The 20,387-nt window shown below is 55.1% G+C and overlaps 1 protein-coding gene across 17 annotated transcripts in view; it reads right to left on the minus strand.

Moving 5' to 3' along the window:
• ZMIZ1 (zinc finger MIZ-type containing 1) overlaps positions 1-20,387 on the minus strand; it is a 244,059-nt gene that overhangs the window by 91,244 nt on the left and 132,428 nt on the right. For all 17 annotated transcript variants that reach the window (XM_074001695.1, XM_045400016.3, XM_045400015.3 and 14 more), the window contains 2 exons: positions 14,174-14,287; positions 6,546-6,651 (listed from right to left, as the gene is read on the minus strand). In XM_074001695.1, coding sequence (XP_073857796.1) covers positions 6,546-6,651; positions 14,174-14,287 — 220 coding nt within the window. The remainder of the gene's footprint in view (positions 1-6,545; positions 6,652-14,173; positions 14,288-20,387) is intronic.

Genomic DNA, 20,387 nt, shown 5'->3' on the forward strand with positions numbered 1-20,387 from the left:
AGAGCTGCGCACAGCTTTGTCTTAGAGAGACAGCTCTGGCAGGGTGTCCCTGAATAAGGCCATTTGTCCTCCCAGTGAAGGGAAGGCGGATGCATGTTCTGGGGTTGGCAGAGGCAGAGAGGGGTGGAGAGCAGCCACAAGGGAGGCGTGAGGTGGAGATTGGAGTCAAGCCACCAACAGAGACCAGGAATGTCCCCACCACCGTGGGGTCTGAGAGTCCACCATTCAGCCAGGTGACATCAAGAGGGCTGGCTTTCAAAGACAGAAGTTGAAACAGTGGTTTATGGCCTGGCTTAAGGTGTCCTGAGCAGAAGAGGTAGAAATGACTTGGCTGGTCTCTGACACCTGTGCCTCTCCCAACAATCTGAAGGCTGGGGCACTCTCCAGGGCTCTTGGGGTCAGGCTCTTTCTCTGAGCCCTGGGGCTGCTGCACCAGTTGTTATAGAAGCTCCCTGGGATTGAGAGCTCCAGTGTTAAGTACCCAGCCTCTCCCAAGCACTCTCTCCATGGACCACAGGTCATAGACAGGGAGGGCGAGACATGGACCCCTTTGCATTCCTGATTCTTTACCTCCCAGGCTGGCCAGGGGCCCAGGGCATGTCTCAGCCCCCCTCCTGTGATCTGCTGACATTTCCCATGGCTGTCAGCTCCTCTGGGGACTGTCAACACACCAGGGAAACCAGGCTGAGGAGATGTTTGTGGACAAAAAGTAAGCAATCCACTCTGCATGGGACCCAGGACTCGGGCTGCTGCGTTGCGATGTGAGGGTGTCCTTGGAACAGAGGTCAGAAACACTCATGTCCACAGGGCTGGTTTCCAACGGTGGGGAAGGCCATGGGTGTGAGACAATAGAGAGGGATGGGGAGGGCACAGCGCCTGTCCCAGAGGTTAGCTACCACCACCCAGTCAGTCCCAGTCAGCTGTGAGGATGCGGGTCCAAGATTCCCACTCAAAGGAAGCCAGGCATTTGACTCTACTGTACACATTTCCTAAACAGTGAATGCTGGCAACTTGTATGCATTAAAAAAAAAATTGAGGGGTCCAACCTCAGGTGTCTGTGGGCAGCCAGTCTGTGTATCTGATTGACAGCCACCAGTCACTTATCCTTAAGGAAAACCGGCCTCTTCCTCAGTGGTGGCAGTTCTTCCAGTTCTGACCACTCTCCTGAGTTCTGATGACCTGTCTCAGGACATCCTGCGGAAGCCCCAAGGTCTCCTGTACCTGCTGCTCTCTCTGCGTTTTGACTCTGCCAACAGCATGAGGGTGGGAGCCCACAACTGTGAGGCCTGCCTCAGGCAGACAGGAAGGGCGGGAGAAGGCAGCCGGCATGCGGGCTCTCCTCTGGACTCTGGCCCTGCCTCGCTAGGACTTGGGCTGCGTCCTCCCCTTCTCTGGGCCCTGGGCTCCGGCATTCCCTATTCGATTATTTCAACAGCGACTGGCTGCTCACGGGTCAGCTGAGGCCATACGGCTTTCTTCAAGCATGGACAGGAGCTGAGACAGGCAGAAGGTTCATGGGGACCTCGACATGGTGACAGCCTGGTGCTGGTGCCCACGATGCCAGCAGGCATGGGACTGCTCGGTGCTGAGGAGGCTGACATTTCAGCGCTGCCCGCCAAGTCCCCTCGGGCTGGCATGGAGGGTGGGGGTGGGGCAATGCTAAGGCCAGGCCTGGGGAGAATCAAGGGAGTATCAGGATGCCGGGCCGGACAGGTGACCTTCTGTACTGAGGAGGTAGGGGGCCTGGTGAGAAGGAGGATCCCGCCCGCGCACGCACATGCTCCTGTGAGCGCGCTCTGAGGCTAAAGGCTGCGCCAGAACAAAGAGCTGGGGGCTGGGCGTCCAGGGCCGCGTGGAGCCGCCTGCCTGGCGGCTGCTGCAATGACTGCCTACACTCGCCTCCTTAGCACTCTCCCAGGACACACACACACACACGCACACACACAAGCATGCATGCATGCACATGCACACACGTGCTCCTGCACCACGGCCGGCTCACCGCCAGCTCTCCTGACAAAGCCCCGCTCCAAGCTCGCTCACTGCATGATCTCATCCTGGCCCTCCTTGGCTGGCCTGGCCTCCTGACAAGGGAGACAGACAGGGGGACGCAGCGCCAGGGCGACTCACGCAGGCATGCACCTACGCACAGATAACATGCATGCAGACACAGATAAGCATGTACATCTACACAGCCATGCACAAACACCATGCAGATACATACATGTACACAACCACGCACACACAGACACGCACACAGGTACACATACATCATAGACATACACACACCATGGACACAGCCATGTACATGTACATGGCCATACATAGCATGCACAGATACACACGCGTACACAGCTATGCAGACACACACAGAGGCATGCACAGGTACACAGCACACACCCACATACAAAGCCATATACTCTCCCCAACACAAACATACACAGCCACACACACACCATACACACAGACCTACAGAGGGAAAAAGTCTGAGACCCAGAGAAACCCAGGAAGGCAGAGAAAGCCATGGGAAGCCAGAGATGGACAGGGGCCGCTGCATGGAGACAGACCTACAGACACCGAGACCAAAGAGAGAACAGAGTGGGGAGCCCTGGGAGGGCAGAACTGCACAGGCATGTCAGACAGGTGTGCAAAGGCAGGAGGGCGGACAGGTGGTCCAGACTGGCTGAAGGGGCTTGAGGGCTGGAGCGAGTTCTGGGACTGCAGAGGCCTCCCTGGGAGTGGGCTGGGCAGGTGGGAGCGGCCAACCCCACACAGGCACACTGGGGCTGTGCCCAAGGGCAGGGTCACTGCAGGTCACGCACACGCACAGAGACAAGGGGAGACAGGCCAGTGGGAAACAGGCTTGCTGCCACAGAAAGGGTCTTAGAGAGGCTGGGAGTCACATTGGCTAAGAGACAGACATACGGAAGCGGAGGAGGAAGGCTGGAGGGTCATATTTACTTGGCCCCCAGTGTGTGTCAGGTATTAGCTGGGCCCCTTCCTCACTCCCATTATTAGGGGGTCCCACTGCATCCTCATGACATGGGCTGTCTTCACAGCTGTCTTCACAGACGAGGCCACAGCTCGGACAGGTGGCCAAGAGGAGGCCCGGCGCCGGTGCCATATCTGGGACTTGGGGTCCCAGCTTGACTCGCCACGGCCTCCACCCCTCTTATGGCCCAGCCTGCCCCTGGCAGGCCCTTCACCCCTCAAATAAAACCAGCAGGTGGAGGCTCCCCCCTCAGACTGGCCCCCTTTCCTTTCCAGAAGATGGGGCAAGCAGGGGGTGACTGGGATCCCAAGAGCCCGTATGTCTAGAGGGGCAGCCTTGAAAGGTAGTTAGTCATGGCTGTGGGCACTGACAAGGGTTTGACTCCTAATAAGGAAATTCAAGGATGGCCAAGCCACAGGCACTCCTGTGCCTCAGTGTTCTCAGCTGCAGAACGGGTACACTGAGAATTCATCTCCTGGGAGCCTGTGTAGTGTCAGAGGGTCACGTGAGTTCACAGACACAATGCATGGGAAAGGGCTTTCTAAATTATAAAGGCTGTGTTCAAGCGGGGGTGCAGATGGAGGAAAGAACAAATCCATGTTTCAAGTGAAGAAGTGATGCTGGGAATGCCACTCAGAGGCCTTGCTAGAGACCCCTGAGCAGCATGAAGGGCTCTCTCCAACAGAAATGGACGGCTGCCCAGGGCTGCTGTGATGGGGCAGGCAGAGCCCTGGGCCTGCAGCCAGGGGGCTAGGAGTTCAGGTTCCAGCCCATCACTTATGAGTTGGGTGACCTCAGGGAAGTCATAGGACCTCTCTAAGCTTCCATTTCTTCATCCATAAATGTAGATAGTATTCCGTGTCTCACAAAGCTGGGCACCGCCACAAAACATATGAGAACGCCCAGCATGTGTCAGCAGGGCAGGGGTTTCAGTGACCCTTTGTGGAGGGGCTGCACGGAGACCTGAGTCTCTCCTGCTCCTCTGGAGAGGCGCTGGGCTCCTGGGACAGCCCATTCTCCAGGTCTCCTTCTCCCTCTGTGGCATAGTTTTGCCTCTTAAATATCCCTCTGTCTCCATTCCACTCTTGTCTTCCTGATCCAGCCACCATCATCCTCACCCCGACCTCCCCAGTGATCTGTCAACCGGCCACCTACATCCAGGTGGGCTTCCAGGCCCCGTGCCATCTGTTCTTTTATAGCCAGAGCTGTCGTCACAAAATGAGCATTTAGCCATGTTCCCATTACTCTCAGGACAAAGACCGTGACCTCCAAGACAGGCCCTGAATGTTTCCGCTGCTGCTGCTCTCTCCAGCCTCGCCTTTGCCATGTACCCCCTGCCTCTGGGCTCCAGAATCACTGCATTTCTCTTAGTTCTGACAAAAAGCTATGCATGCTCCCCTTCCACCTCAACACCTTTGCACAGGCTGTCCCCTTAACTGCAAAGATGCTCTTTCTTCTTTTCTTCACTTATCAACCTTTGGGTCTCGGGGGAGACTGCTACAACCCCAGAGTGGTCTGCCCTCAACAACATCCCCTTGCCATCCTTCACTTTTCCTTCAAGGCACTTATCACAGCTTGAGCTTACACACACACACACACACACACACACACACCCCTCTAATTATTTGATCAATGTTTTCCTCTCCCTCTAGACTAGGGATCAGGAAGTATAGTTAATCACTTGGTTTTTTTGTTCTGGTTTCTTGGCTGTTGTTGTTTTGAGATAGGGTCTTGCTCTATCACCCAGGCTGGAATGCAGGGGCTCGATCTTGACTCACTGCAACCTCCACCTCCCAGGCTCAAGTGATCCTCCCATCCCAGCCTCCCAAGCAGCCTGGGACCACAGGCGTGCACCACCACACCCAGCTAATTTTTGTATTTTTTTGTAGAGACGGGGTTTCACCATGTTACCCAGGCTGGTCTCAAACTCCTGAACTCAAGTGATCCACCTACCCGAGCCTCCCAAAGTGCTGGGATTACAGGTGTGAGCCACTGCACACAGCACTTGTTTTCATAAATAAAGTTTTCGTGGAACCAGCCAACTCCATTCCTCTACGTACTATCTATGGCAGCTTTCACAGAGCCCCCACAGCCTAAGATATATACTGTCTGGCCCTTGATGGAAAAAGCTTGCTGGCCCCTGCTCTGCACTGTGAGTTTCTCGAGGCAGGACCTTTTCTGTTTAGTTGCCCTTGTAAATTCAGCCCTTGGCAGGTGCCTGCACAGTATGGGCACTCAAGAGGTACGTGTCTTTGATAAGTCATTTCTACCTTGTCAACACTGTATTGACTTAAGTCATTATGAAAACAGCACACTCCATCAGGAATAGATGTCCCTTGTGAGATTCCAAGACCATTTTCTGGCAAGCAATTCAATACGATAGCAATATCCCAATGCAGGCGGGCCAAGGGTTTCAGAGTAGCTATTGGCTAATGAGGCCACCACACACTTACGTGTGCAGCGCCATCCACATGAGATTATAAGTTGAGCATATTTATGGAAACACATTGTGAGATGTCCTTACAACGTTTTCATGAAGGCTGTGTCTATATACACTCCAAAGAACTGACTGATGAATTCAGTGAAAACGTCCGTTTTATTGTTATACAAAGGAAATAACTGTTTCTTTTTTGCTTTTTCAACTGCTTGTCCTGACTCCATAAGGAATGTTAACAATATCCAGACATGGTGCTAGGCACTTTATGTATTTCTAGCACTTACAATGACCCCTGAAGTCAGGGGTCTCCTTATCATTCCTGCCTTCCCTGAGAGATCAGCTGAGGCTCAGAGACCACACACTTAGCAAGTGACAGGTCTCTCCGGCTTAAAGCTAGCAGGGCGCCTGAGGCCTAAGCAAGGTTATGAGGATGGTGGGAAATGTAAAATAAAACTGTATCTTTAAAAAGTGCTCAAAGCCCTCCCAGACAGAATGCTGCTTGGCACTCTCCATGGCCCCTGCTTAATACAGGGTCCGCAGATGATGACAGAGTTGCAATACGGCACCCTGAGTGTAGTGATTCATTTTGTTTTCAATTTTGTTACATTTTAAACAATTTTTGGGGAATGAATGAAGGTACTGGGGTATAAAGGTTAAGAACGCTGACTCTGAAGTACAGGCCTGGGCTTAAATCCCTGCTGTGCTGCCTTCCAGCTGTGTGGCCTTGGGAAATGTCCTCAGTGTCAGTGAGCCTCAGTTTCCTCATCTGTAAAATGGGGAGATCACAGTGCTTATGCCAAGGGGTCACTGTGGTGATGGAGTGAACTGATGCTGGTCCTGCCTGTAGCACAGTGCCTGCTGCTGGGGTTTGGTGTGCCTCGGGACCCTCTCTGGCCCTGCGGTACCCTCCAAGACAAGTATACTCCCTGGGAGAGGCACGGGGAGAGCCCCATCTGTGGGTTCCAGAGCCTGTTGGATGAGTAGCTCTTCCTCAGGGGCTCGCACTACACCTAGACAAATGGAGGCACCAGCCGACAGGGACAACAGACAGACCTGGTTTAGAGTCAGTTCCCCTCCCTACCTCCCGATGACATCGCGGAGTCCCCCACGGACACCTACCGGCAGACTTCGGGGTGAACTTGTCTCGGTTTGCAGCACATACGGCCAGTAGTCTGTAGCCAAGGTCCAGGTCGAAGCCTTGCTGGGCTGCCACCCGACTGACCACCTGACAGCAAGAGGGGAGGAGGGCAGGTGAGTCATGGAGCCCAGAGCCAGTGGATATGCCCGTTTTGCAGGTGAAGTGGGTGAGGTAGGCAGGCTAAGGCAGGCCCCCGCCATCAGGCGGAGCCAGGAGTCTACCGTGCCTTCTTCAGTCGCTCAGCAAATACTGATTAACACCTCTTCTGTGCCAGGCCCTGGGATCCTGGCCCCGTCCTCAGGGGTTTCCCAGGCTGACAATGGGCCCGACACCAAACCCATAGGCCCCGCCGCTTCCAAGGGCTCAGATTCGACCACATTCTAGAAGTCGGCTGGGGATCCTGTACCACCATCCTTAGGGTGGGCCCTAAGGGTCTCTGCTCCATCTGTGTGGCTCTTCCATCTCCTTTCCATGGGGCCTGTTATAAATGCAGACTCTTAGGCCCAGCCCTTCCCCTCTGAATCAGCATGCACCTCATCTAAAGCAGTGATTTAGGCCAGGTGTGGTGGCTCACACCTATAATCCTAGCATTTTGGGAGGCTGAGGAAGGTGGATCACTTGAGGTCAAGAGTTCGAGACCAGTCTGGGCAACATGGTGAAACCCCGTCTCTTCTAAAAATAAAAAAAATTAGCCAGGCATGGTGGCGGGCACCTGTAATCCCAGCAATTCTGGAGGCAGAGGCAGGAGAAGCGCTTCAACCTGGGATGGGGAAGTTGCAGTGGGCCTAGATCGTACCACTGCACTCCAGCCTGGGCAGAACAGCAAGACTCCTTCTCAAAAAAAAAAAAAAAAAAAAAGCAGTGATTTAGAACAAACTGCTTCCCACGGGGCTTCAGGTCAGAGCTGTTTAATGGACTAAGGCTTCCTGGATGGGGCAGGCATCCTAATGCTGCTCCATGCCAAGCACCCTGCGGCCCCCTCAACCTTAGCCAGAAACTGCAGGACTCCCATGCGCAGCCTGGGGTTTGTCTCTAGCCTCAAGCCCCAGCAAATGGGGGGCTTCCATAACAGCAGTGATGCGTTTGCAGCCTGAAGGTCCCACCCATCTCCTTATAAATCTCAGAAGCAGGGGCTGGCAGGGTGAGAGGCGGGAGACTGGGAGGGCCATTGGTCCCCTGGGGGGCAGTGTGGGACGGGGCGCTCCAGGGGACCCTTGGATGGCTCTGCAAGTTCATGCCCCTCTGGCTTCACTCTGTCCCCACCCATTTCCAGGTGTCCCGCGACTCCCAGATCTGCTCCCTCACACCCGCCTTCCTCATTAACAGCAGCAAAATTAGCTTTCTCTATTAAGAAGGAAGGACCTTGGAAAATGGAGTCATTTAGAAAGCAGCTGGGGTGGCTATGGCTGAGTGGGGAGAGCACCCAGATGCAGTAGGCTGGTACTTATGAAAAAGGGGGGACTCAGCTGCCAAGCCTCCAGGAACCACCTGCTCCAGAGGCGCCTGGAGGGGCCTCAGACTGCCATGGGGTTTGGCCCGGCCCCCAGATCCAACAGAATCGTTCCCCATCGCCGCTTTATATCTCAGGGATTTGTGAAAGGGGCTCTGGGGCTAAAACGGGTGGGAACACCATTTATCTAGACCAATTTAAAATAACACTGGAGACTCAGAGAATGTCCCGTGCTGAATCAGGGAGGAGCCAACAGGTTCCCCTTCCCAGGATCACCAGTGACTCTTGGAATGGGACTGTGGCCCTCCCTGCACCCTCCTGTGCAGGGCTAATGTTTGAGCCAGGTTGGGAGGAAAAAGGATGTTGTCAGGTTAGGATGTTTGCTTAGCGTCTCTGCTGCAAACAGAAGCCCCTGGCACAGAAGTCTTCCACACTCCCTAGGCCTCTTTCCCACGGGCTTTGTTTGCCCCTCTACATGTCCCAGTCTCTGGGCCACCCCAGGGTGAGGACACCCTCACCATAAGTCTCACTGTCCACATAGAAAAACCAAGGTCCCTAACTCTTTATGGCCTGTTGAGTATTTCAAGCCTGCAGGCAGACTCTCCTTCAGAGAGTGAGGAGGAAGGTTCTGAGCTGGAGGTTGCCACTGCAGCTCATACGTGGACTCTGGTGCCTTCCCTCTTTGTAGAACCTTAGGTGGAAGCCTGTGAGCACAGAGTGGCCTGTTCCGACTGGTGCAGTCGTGAGGCTGCTGTCAACGGGAAACACTGATGCTGACAGGTGCTGCAGTGAAAATGCTGGCTCCCACACACATAGGTGCTTTGTCTGCAACAAAGTGCAAATTCTTCCAGCAGCTCCACCAGGTACGTATTATTATTATTATCTCTGATTTACAGATGAGGAAACAGAGGTTGAACAACACCTCAAAGCTGGTCAGTGACACAGCCAGGATGTGATCCAGGCAGTCTAGCTGAAAACTCTGGGCCCTTTCCGTGCTAAGACTTCTTTCTCAGTCCACAAAGGGTTAACGCCATAACTTCCAACCTGCACTGAGGACCCTCTGGCCCTGGGTTCAGGGAAGGAAGGCAAAAGTCCCCATGTTTGGCCAATACTGGCTAATCCTGTTGCTCTAGTTAAAAAGGAAAAAATACTAGCTAACGAGCTAGAGGCGCATGGTGCTGTATGGCGGCTGCAAGGGCCAACCGGGTGGGTGGAGGAGCAGGGACTTCCGCTTGTCACCAAGTCATTTGTGCCCCAGCATTCAGAAGGGTCACTGGCTCCAATAGCCTCCTTTCACTGATGAGGAAGTCAAGGCCACAGAGCACAGGTGTGGCAGAGTAAGCTGAATCGAATCCTGTGACCCTAGAGTGCCTCATGCATTGCTATCCCCTGGGTTCCTCTGGCCCAGCCTGAGGACCCCCAGAAAGTCCTGGGAGGCAAGGTCTGACTGGCAGTGGTGGGAGCGTGGGCTCAGCTGTGCGGCTTGTTTTGAAGAGAGGTCCGCTCTCACCCCAGTGGTCATGGTGCTCTCTGTGAAGGTCCAATGGGGTGCAAGGACCCCTCCCCATAAAAGCCAGCGTGAGTGGCTGGGGCGCTGTGGTCCTCTGCTGGCTGCCCAGGCACTGCTGCTTGACCCACGGTGGCGGGGGGCAGGGGAGCACTCCTGAGGCCACCCTGTCATCCTGGCTGCCAGACACCTAGATCCCTGGAGCCAGGGGACCTCACAGGTCAGGGAGCCCAGCCTCATGCCACAGACAGGGAAACTAAAGTCCAGACAAAAGATGGAGAACTTGGCTGGGTATGGTAGCTCATACCTGTAATCCCAGCACTTTGGGAGGCTGAGGCAGGACAGCTTACACCCAGGAGTTCAAGACCAGTCTGGGAAACATAGCAAGATCTCATCTGTACACAATTTTTTTTTTTTTTTTTTTTTGAGACAGAGTCCCACTCTGTTGCCCAGGCTAGAGTGCAATAGCATGATTTCAGCTCAGTGCAACATCCGCCTCCTGAGTTCAAGGAATTTTCCTACCTCAGCCACCTGAGAAGATGGGATTACAGGCACGCGCCACCACGTCCAGCTAATTTTCTTTTGTTCTTTTAGTAGAGACAGGGTTTCACCATGTTGGCCAGGCTGGTCTTGAACTCCTGACCTCAGGTGTGCTTGGGCTTATAGGCGTGAGCCATCGTGCCCAGCCCCATCTGTCCAAAAATTTATTTAGTCTGGTGTGATGGTGCAGGCCTGTGGTACCTAGCTACTTAGGAGGCTGAGGTGGGAGGATCATTTGAACCCAGGAGTTTGAGACCATCCTGGGCAACATAGCAAGGCCCCACCTCTAAGAAAAAAATTTTAAAAATTGACCTGGCATGGTGGCAGGCGCCTCTAGTCCCAGTTACCCAGGAGGCTGAGGCAGGAGGATCACTTAAGCCCAGGAGGTTGAGGCTACAGTGAGCAATGATCGTGCCACCGCATTCCAGCCTGGATGACAGGGCAAGACCCTGTCTCTAAAATTTAAAAAAATTAAAAAAAAAAAAAAAAAAAAAAGACAGTCACTTGCTCAAGGTCACATGGTAAATTACATCAGTCCCACAGAACAACTGAGTTGTCTTGAAAAGCGTCCAGCCTGCTGGCCGCAAAGGAGGACAGGCTGTCTGGGGAATGCTGGAGAAGGGGTCTCCATTCCTGGCAGGGGGGCGGGACCTGAAAGGTCTTTCTGACTCTGACCTCCTCTGAAGCTGCGGGGCGTCCTCGTTGGGGAGATGAGGAAGAGGCCTGCTGATGTGACACCTGTTTCCCTCCCGGACCTGCTCTCCCACTGTCTCCTCTGTCTTGTGCTGTTCCCTAAGGTCACGAGAGGGAGGGAGAGGGCGCCCAGAGGGGCTGCTCTGCCTGACTACTGGAGGAGGAAGGGCCTACTTCTGATGAGGAAGTGGTGGCCTGGGGCTTGTGCCCGCCCCTGGGGCAGGGCCTGGGGGTCCTGTGCTTCCGCATCCTTAAGTCTCAAGGTGTGAAGCAGAGGGGAAGGCAGGGCCAGGTCTGGGGTCACTTTAACTGTGCCTGAGCTGCTTAGAAGCGAGTATGACAGAAATGTGTCCATTTGCTGCTCAGGGCTAAGTGGTTTTTAATTTATATCCCCAAAGTAAGCTGGATCCAGAGGAATTTGGAGTTTGCTTCCAGAGGTCACCCAGGGGATTGCAGCAACCTGGAGGTCTCAGGCTGACACCTGGATGGGGAGGGTGTGTGTGCGTGTGTGTGGGAAGGGGACAGCTGTCTTGCCCCACCTAGGTCCCTTGGGATCTACCTCCCGCATCCTGTTCATCTCCATGGGGCAGGGCTGGGGCTGAGGGTGCCTGGGGAATGGGGGTACTGGCAACAGGGCCCAGAGGTTCTCAGGGAGTCTGTGGGACCAGCCTGGGACTGGGGTAAGCTGCTCCCCCTCCCAGTGGCCTTGTTTGTAAAATGGGAGTAGTGACTCGCTGCCCACCTCAAAGGGTCTTTATAAGGATCCAAAGAGACAGTGCCTAGGGAAAATACCCTGAGCACTGAAATGTCATTTATGACAATCCCCACTACTCCCCCAGCAAGCCCCTTCAAGCTGCTGGCTCTACTGACCTCTAAGGGACAGCCAGACTCAGGTCTCTGCAGCTGTGGCCAGGCTGCAGGAGTGGGGGCCATTCCACCAGGTGCATGCCTTACACTGGGGGCAGGGAGCAGAGGCCCAGGAGAGTGGGCACTGTCTACACAGCCTCCCCTGCCATGGCTTCCTCTCTGTCCAGCCAGATCCCATGGCACCCTCCCTCCTCCAGGAAGCCCTCCATGATCCCTCCATCCTGCCCTCCAAAGATGCTCCCTTCAGAGCTCCTGCCCCCATGCAAATCACAGCCCATCACTCTCCTACTGACAACCCTTCAAGGGCTCCCCACTGCCCTTCCAATAATGCCCAGACTCTTCTCGCTTGGCCTGTGGGCCCTACGTTAGCTGCTTTCTGCCTCCTTCCTCTGCTTAATCTCACACCCTTCTCCCTCCTCTGGGCTCCAGCCACCTGAACCTTCTTTCTGTTTATGAACAGAGCAAGCCTCAGGGCCTTTGCATCAGCAGTTTCCTCTGCCTGGAGCACCCTGCTCTCTCATCCTCCCAAGGAGGTCACCTCCTCAGGAGACATTTCCTGCCCTGTGCCCTTGCCCTCTCTCCCGGAGCTCTAGCATGTGTCCCTGTTTGTTCCTTTGCAGGTTCAATGTCAGGCTCTCCCTGGCAGGCCAGCCCCTTGATCATGGTGCCTCTGGGGCCCAGCACAGAGCCTGGCCCCCAAGAAGAGCCCAGTGAATGTTCGTGAATGAACGCATGGACAAGAGGGCCAAGGCAGAGCCAGTTCTTGGTCCATCCAGGCTGGCGAGGGCCGCTCTCTGATTCAGTCTCCAGTCCCTACATCCTAGATAGACAGGGTCAGGCTCGGGGCAGTGTGCTTGAGACTGTGGCGGCCTGGCTGGCCACACATCATGCAAGGTCCCCACCTCCTCCATCCTCCGCTGGGGTGGAAGTGAGGGGGCCTCTGGCAACATCTGTCCCTGCCCACAGGGCTTAGCCTGGAACCAGATCCCCACAAAGAAGATTAGAGGGCTGTGGGGAGGGAGAGGGGAGCCCATGGGCTGAAGGATGAGGAAGACTGGGCAGTGCAGGTGGCTGCTCGATTTGGCCCGGTGGCCTGAGGGAGCCAGATGGTGCTGACTTCTGACAAGCAGAGGAGCCCCAGGAGGGTCCTGGCTGCGTCCCTGTCTGGCATCCCTAATGGCCAAGGGCATCCCCTCTGGAGACAGGCAGGGCCTCGGCTGGAATCCCAGGCCCACCTCTAAGGCTGTGCACCCTTGGGAAGTCAGTTAGAAGTCTCAGTTTCCTCCTCTGTAAAATGGGGAGTGTTGCAGGCCAGGCTCACTGAGGGGATTTGGTGGGACGGCATATTCTGTGGGCCGGCTCCCCACCGGGCACAGAACAGATGCTTTGTCACGATAGCTGTGGCCGCTATTTCTTCCTCTCCAGGCCAAGGCCATGTGGGCCTTTTGTCTCCTCCCAGCTTTTCAGGAAGCCTGGTGCCCGTGGACCATGCCCACTGTTCCCGCCTGGCCAGACATCCGCCATGTCCCTCCTCTCCCAGCCTCAGGCTAGGCGGGCTCCCCTGCCATCTGTTTACCCACATTCCTTTCAAAGTGGACTCAGGGCCTTCTGAGCAGCTGCCCTCTCTGGTCATCACACTTATGGACACAGGCCACATGGCTGGGGACATTCCCAAGCTTTGAGTGACTTTCATGGGTCCTGTTAGATGGCAAGCTCCTTAGCCTGGCCGATCATACCACAAACTCTGGACCTGGCCTCTGCCCAGTTTGCAGCCTCGACCCTTCCAGTTCTCTGGCCTCTTGCAGATGCTGTTCCGTGTGCCTGAGCACTCCTGCTCCCCTCTGTTGCTTGGCAGACTCCGGCACACGAAGGGTGGCTCCTTTCCTTTCCTCCGTTTTCCACGCCCCGTCCCGCCACCCAGCCAGTTCAGGATTCCCTTCTCTGTGCTGCCTTCACTGTGGACATGATTTTCTCAGTCACTTCTTTATACATCTGCCTCCTCCACTACAGAGGAAACCAGGCTCGGTGAAGCCTTATTCATCTTCAGTTTCCCCGGACTTAGCAGAGGGATCATACGTGATCAATGAGAGATCAATGCTTATTTGGCTAGATGGATGGATGTAAGAGGGGCTCAATCAATGCTTACCTGAATGGATGGATGATGACAAAAGAAGCTCCACACATGTTTGCTAAGTGAATGAATGAATGAATGACTGGATAAAAAATGGCTGAAAACCCTTTGAGAGTCTCTCTACTGTGCTTATGATGAAACAGTGACCCACAAAGTGAGCCCTGAGTCTTTCTCATCAAGTGTGGGAACCCACACAATCCCTAGGGACTGTGCCTCCTCAATTCCAGGTCACCTGGGGGGTGTGCACGCGGGGGACACACCCAATAGGGCCATCCCCCTAGCACCAGTGTCTTCCCAGGGACCCAACTCTCACTGGTGTCACCTCCCAATGTCTGACAACCTCTCTGACACCTGGACGGGCACACTAGCCCTCAGCTGACGTTCCTGGGCAGGAATGCAGGTGCACAGGGTGCAGACTCACCGTCAAACAGCCCATCAGGCTCTGCTCAAAGGGCCGCTGGAAGGCCCGTGGGTCTCCACACCAGTCCAGCAGCTCCGTGGCAGCATTGTGGAAGTTGGCAGGATTCTGTAAGTGCTGTGGGAAAGGAAAATGAGGTGGCTCAGGCTCCAGGAATGAGGGTAGCATGGGCAGCGTGTGGGCGTCTGGAGTGGGAAGACCCCAGCCTCACTGGGAGGAGGTTCACGGAAAGGGGTAAAGGGGTAGTTGGGATCAGTGAGCTTTCCCATGCTCGATTTCACCCCCTGCCGTCGGCATGCCTGCCCCACCCCCACCCCCACCTTCACCCCCCCCACCTCCACCTCCACCCCCACCCCCACCTCCACCCCACCCCCACCTCCACCCCCACCCCCACCTCCACCCCACCCCCACCTCCACCCCTGGTGGATTAGTAGCCCCATTGCAAAGACAGGAAAACTAAGGTCTAGAGAAGGCTGATGACTGATAGCAGAGTGCTTTCTGGATGCTGGTGGGGGTGGCGGAAGGCGATCCCTGCAGGGTTCTGGGGGTTCTCCCTCCCTGATCCAGGACAGGCTGGCCCTGGAGATTCTTCCTAACCACCCCCCACCACCCAGCCCCCACCACCAAAGCCCAGGTCTGGGCTCCCACCAGCTCAGGCTTTGGAGCCACATAAGTTGAGGGCTTGGGGGAGGCCACAGCCAGCTGGGAAGGTGGAGGAAGCACATGTGCCTGGACGGTCCTCACACTAGGGGCTGCTGTGTGTCTTACTGGGCCCTGCCTGGATCTGCTCAGAGGCTGCTGGCATGGACGGGGAAGTCAGCCTGAGCTCAGATCCCTGCCAGGCAGAGAGTCTGAGTCGATGGAGACTGAATTCTGGTGCCAGGGTGCCGGGCCTCCTGGTTCTGCTTCAGGCCCAGGCTGCAGGGCTGCTGGGGTAGGTGAGGGGCAAAGCGAAGGGGGTGGTTCCCCTTCACTCTTATCCATCTCCCCAGGCCCTCTGAGCTGGGTACTGAGTCCAGGAGACAAAAGATATGGCTAGGGGAAGGAGCAGATTAGGGGCAAAGGTGAGATTCTGGGATGGGGCTCTGGCCCAATTTGGCTGTGACTGACTGTCCTCCTGAAGGACCCCTGGAGGGTGTCCACAGCGCAGGAGTGTTAACCATTGCAGGGATGATGGCACCTCCTGAGGTCCCATTGCCTTGGTGCTGGGAGAGACAGCAGAACAGGAGCCACCCAGGGCAGTCCCTCCATTTGACCTGCAGCATGAGCCTGCCCCAGAGCCAGGGCGGGAAGGGGCTTAGGAGTCGCAGGGCCCAGAATTGGCAGGGGAGCTATGGGAGTCCACACTCTGCCTTCACCCCCTTCCAACCACTGACCTAGGATGGTTCCCCTCAGCTCTCTGAGCCTCAATAGCCCTGTCTGTAAAATGGTGATATGACAGAACATGACTTGGTGGTGGGAAGTTTTATTTCTTTCGCTTAAGGTTCCATGACTGTTGCTACAATGTGGTTCATGCAAGGCAAGATATTTAAAAATGGGTGGAGGAAAGTGAAATGAAGAATGCCCTCCTTCCATGGAGGTAAAGGGAGAGAAAGCAATGTAAGAGAGAAAGAGGGCAGGCAAGCAGCAACAAAGCCCTCCGTCACAGGGCTGCAGTGAGGCTTAAACAAGATGAGGCTTATATGGCCTCTGGCAAAGTGCCTGGAGCATGGGGTGCTCCCATGTGGGGCTGCCCTTGCCCCTGACTGTCTCCCAAAGGCTCCCCTGAAAGCACAGCTGCACGTGGCCGCTCTCAGCCCTGGCTCCTTTTGCAAAGGCGGTGCTCCCTGCATTTGAATTGTGCGAGACGGGAGGAATTTGAAGATACAGAAACAAGCCCTCTGTGAGGGCAGCGGCGGGTCCTCACCTCTGCCTCCTGTGCCCTTTCTCTAAAGCATGCCCCTCAGAGGCCACAGGTGGTATCTGGGCTGCATGTGGAAAGCCATGCAAATCAGCTGATTCCTGCCCACCAGCCACCCCTGCTAACCGAGTTGTTCTGTTTATTTCAGTGCTGTCACACCCAGTTAGCAGGGTCAGGAGCCACTGCATGCTGCCTCAGAGCTGCCTGCCCCCAGCTGGTCACAGCACCCCACTTTGGGGCTCTGGGTGCAGGGGTGGCCTCTGAGGTCAGTCTCAGAAGCCCAGTCTGGTTCTGGCACCTGAATGCCCAGCCTTCAGTATCTCACCAGCCTTCTGAGCTTACCCCAGACAGCTCATGTGGCCTGTAGGCTGTGGGTACATCTCACTGCTGAAGAAAACATCAGAAAACACCTTTGCTGATGTTTTTTTTTTTTTTTTTTTTGACAGGGTCTCATTCTGTCACCCAGGCTGGAGTATAGCAGTGCAATCATAGCTCACTGCAGCTTTAGTTTCCTGGGCTCAAGGGATCCTCCCACTTCAGCTTGCCAAGTAGCTTGGATTACTGGTGTGCACCACCATGCCTGGCTACTTTTTGTTGTTGTTGATGTTTAATAGAGACGAGGTCTTGCTATGTTGCCCAGGCTGGTCTTACACTCCTGAGCTCAAGCAGTCCTCCCACCACAGTCTCCCAAAGTGCTGGGAATACACTGTTGGCTACTGTGCAGCTCTTTGGCCTTGGCCAAGCCCCCTCCCCTCTCTGTGCCCTTGTCGCCTATTTCAACCATGAGGTGACTGAAGTGCACAGAGAGACAAAGTGATCTAGTGAAACAAGCAGGACAGACATGGTCCAAACCCCGTCTGAGTCGCTGAGCCATGCAGCCCAGGAGACGGTGCTGCACATCAGACCCCACATCTGTGACACGGGGCAGTGACGGCATTCAGGGCTGCTGCAAAGTTGAGAAATGACAAGGAACTCATGACAGAGCAGGAGCCCAGGGGAAGACTGCTACTGCTATTGATGCCAGGGACCCTCCACGGTTCCCTGTTTCTCTTGTGAGCCTCTTGAGGGGAGAAATAGCCTCCTTCCTGTTCACCTCTGGAACCCCAAAGGCTGGCACAAGGCTGGGCCCCATGGGAAATGATTGGGGAGCAGTTAACTGTCCAAAGGATGGTGAGCCTGCTGTGTAGGCCAGCAAGGTGGCCACTGCAGAATGAGCCCCAGTGGGAGGTAGAGGGCCAGCCATTGATGGGCTGGGGATGGGAGCACATGTTTGAATCATAGGCAGAGGCCTCCCTAACTGTAGCTGTTACTGGACACTAGTACTCTGTTCCCCATCAGAAAGCCTGCCATCTCTATAATTCCTCATAAGAGTTGGGCTATATCCAAAGGCATTGAGTCTGCTGGGGCAGGAACAGGGCACAGCAATGCCTTGAAATGATGAATTCATCTTATCAATCCATCTGTCCACTAGTCCATCTGTGAATCAAATGATTCATCCATTCATCAATCTATGCATGTATCCATCCATCCATCCATCCATCCATCCATCCATCCATCCATCCTAAATGAATCAATTCATCCATCTGTCTGCTTGCCAACCCACCCATTCATCCATTCACCACTTTATCCACCACTCATCCATCCCTTCATTCATCTACCTATCTGCCCATTCATCCAGAAGTTAATTTATCCAGCCACCCACCTATCTGTTTATTCATCCATTTATCCATTCATCATCTATACATGTCCACCCACCCACCCATCTAACTATCTGCCCATATGTCCATCCATCCATCCATCCATTCCCTTACGTATCCATCTATCAGTCCACCCCTCTCCTCAGCCCACCCAAAATAGTTGGGCCCCACTCTGAGCTGGATGCTATGCTGGATTCTGTGATTTTGAAATGAATATGGCACATCCTCTGCCCCCAAGGAGCTCAACCTGGTGGGAGACCTGATGTATTCCTACAGGGCCCATAGCTCCAGAGAGACAGAGCAGGGTAGGTGAGATAGCTGGGTGCACAGGAAATGTTCTAGCTCAGGGATGGGGTACAGATGCTCAGAAGGGCCCCTGGGGTTCCAGGCAGCTGCTGAGCAGGAATGAGCTGATGTGCAGGGCTCTCCACGTGGAGCTTGGATGTGCCAGTCATCTCTGAGAAGGGCATGTTACAGAGAGGAAGCACTGGTTCTCCCAGTACCAAGAGGCTGAGAAGGGACAAAGGCAGCTGAGATAGAGGCTGTGAAGAGACATGGTCAGCAGGGTACAGAGGGCGGGGGTTGGTGAATGTCAGCAAAGGCTACAACCAAGGTGAGGGCAGGAAGGGATGGCTGTGGGGAGAGGTGAGGGAACCACAGCCCCTACCGGCCCGAAGTCTGCACAGCCGACACATCCATCATCTCAGCTTGTGCAGACATGCTTGCCTTTCTCTTCTGATTAGGTTACAGGATGCCTGAGAATCAACAACCCCCAGCCAGCCGAGGCTGCCTTCTAGGGCAGCTGTGGAGCAGACAGATGTCAGCACGGAGCTGTGTCTGACCGGGGGTGTGGGAGGAGAGGCATGGAGCATGCAGGGAGCTCTGGATGGCCCAGGGGGCATCCGGGCAGGTTGCTCACACTCACAAACGCACCACTGCCTGGCTGAAAGGCAGAGCCCTCTATGTGTGTGCATGCATGTGTGTGCCAGGGCAGGTGAGGGAGGGTGGTGTGGGCTCTGGCATGTGCTGGCTGTGCATTAATTATAATGCCCATTTTATAGATGAAGGGAGGTGAAGCAGCAACTTAAGGCTGCATAGTTTGTAAGTGACGCAATGGTGACTGAGCTGTGTGCCATGCTGTGAGGGGCTTCTGGTGGGCTCTGCCCAAGCTAGACCCAGGGAGGGCCAAGGAAGTCAGGTACACCCTGACCCCTGGTGCTATGGAGCTGGGTGCCGAGAGGAAAGAGGGTGAGAGCAGGTCTCGGCAGGGGTGATGTGCCTGCCATGTGGAGGGTCTCATGCACAGGAGGCATGAGTGTCCCATTGCGGGGGCAGGGCCACTGCCAGCTGAGCAAAGGGTGGGAGAAACGGGGTGAAAGGCAGAGCTAGGAGAGAACCCTGCAGAACCCTAAGTGGGAGGAGGGAGGGTGGGGGAGGAGGGAGTCTCGGCGTCTGGTTTCTATTCTGCCATGGTGAGCAGAGGCGCGTAACGGGCTTTTGGGAGAGCCATTGGGGTTGGGTTCAATCCATAACAAGTCTTCTTCAATTTCCTCTCCACAGACCCCGCACGGACTTCAAGATTGCTCTGCTCGATGCTAATAAGAGGACACACACCCCTTGTTCTCGTGGAATAGCCTCAGTTCTACTGGGCAGGCACCTTGGGGAGGCTCCATCTGGGCCCTGGACCTCAGGGAGGGAAGGCTGGGTGGGGAGGGGCCTGTGAGCTCCACCTGGCTGGAACCCAGGGGCCAGCAGCCCATGCTGGTTGCCTGAGCTTCTTGCTAAGCTGGCCTAGGCCAGGGGCCCGAGCCCCAGCACTCCCTTCCCTGTCACATATTGAGGACAATGGCCACCACTGCCATTAGCTGATCACCCACCACACACCAGGGCTGGGCTACGTGTCTCACCCGTAACATCCTCACATCATCCTACGAGGTGGGCCCTATTTGACACATGGGGAAACTGAGGCTCAGAGAAATTGAGGACTAGCTTGAGATCCCATCGTGGGTCCATAGAATAATGAGGACTCGGGTCCAAGGCATCTGACACCAAAGCCCGTGCCCCTCTTGCTGTACCTGGTCCTTCCTGGAGTGAATAACGTTCCTTGGTCTGCACAGGGAAGCTACCAGCCTGGGCTGTGGGAGCTGGGCCCAGCGGTTGGGCGCGTCACTCCTGACCACCGCTTGGGGGCGCCCCTGTGAAAGGTTCCCCACCTCCCCGCAGTCCAAATAGAGGAACTCCTGGGCAGCCTGCCTCCTGGGCTTGGTGTGAGCTTCGGCAGGGTGGGGACCATGACACTCTCTGCAATGAGGTCTTCCCAGCACCAGAGGGGCTGAGTGGCCTCAGGCTACCCACTGCTCTTCTCTGTACTTGTTTCCTTTCCTGTAAAATGATATGATTTCCTAGGACCTCTTCCCTTGTGGCTTTTTTTTTTCTTTTTTAAAAAATAGAGATGGGATCTCACTATGTTGCCCAGGCTGGTTTCAAACTCTTGGCTTCAAGTGATCCTCCTCCCTTAGCCTCCCAAAGCGCTGAGATTACAGGTATGAACCACTGGGCCCAGCCTATAATGGGTTCTTCTTTTTAAATAAATTAGTAAATATTTTTAAATTTTCTCAGC

This window comes from Macaca fascicularis, chromosome 9, assembly GCF_037993035.2.
Source record: "Macaca fascicularis isolate 582-1 chromosome 9, T2T-MFA8v1.1".
In the NCBI taxonomy this organism is placed as follows: domain Eukaryota; kingdom Metazoa; phylum Chordata; class Mammalia; order Primates; family Cercopithecidae; genus Macaca; species Macaca fascicularis.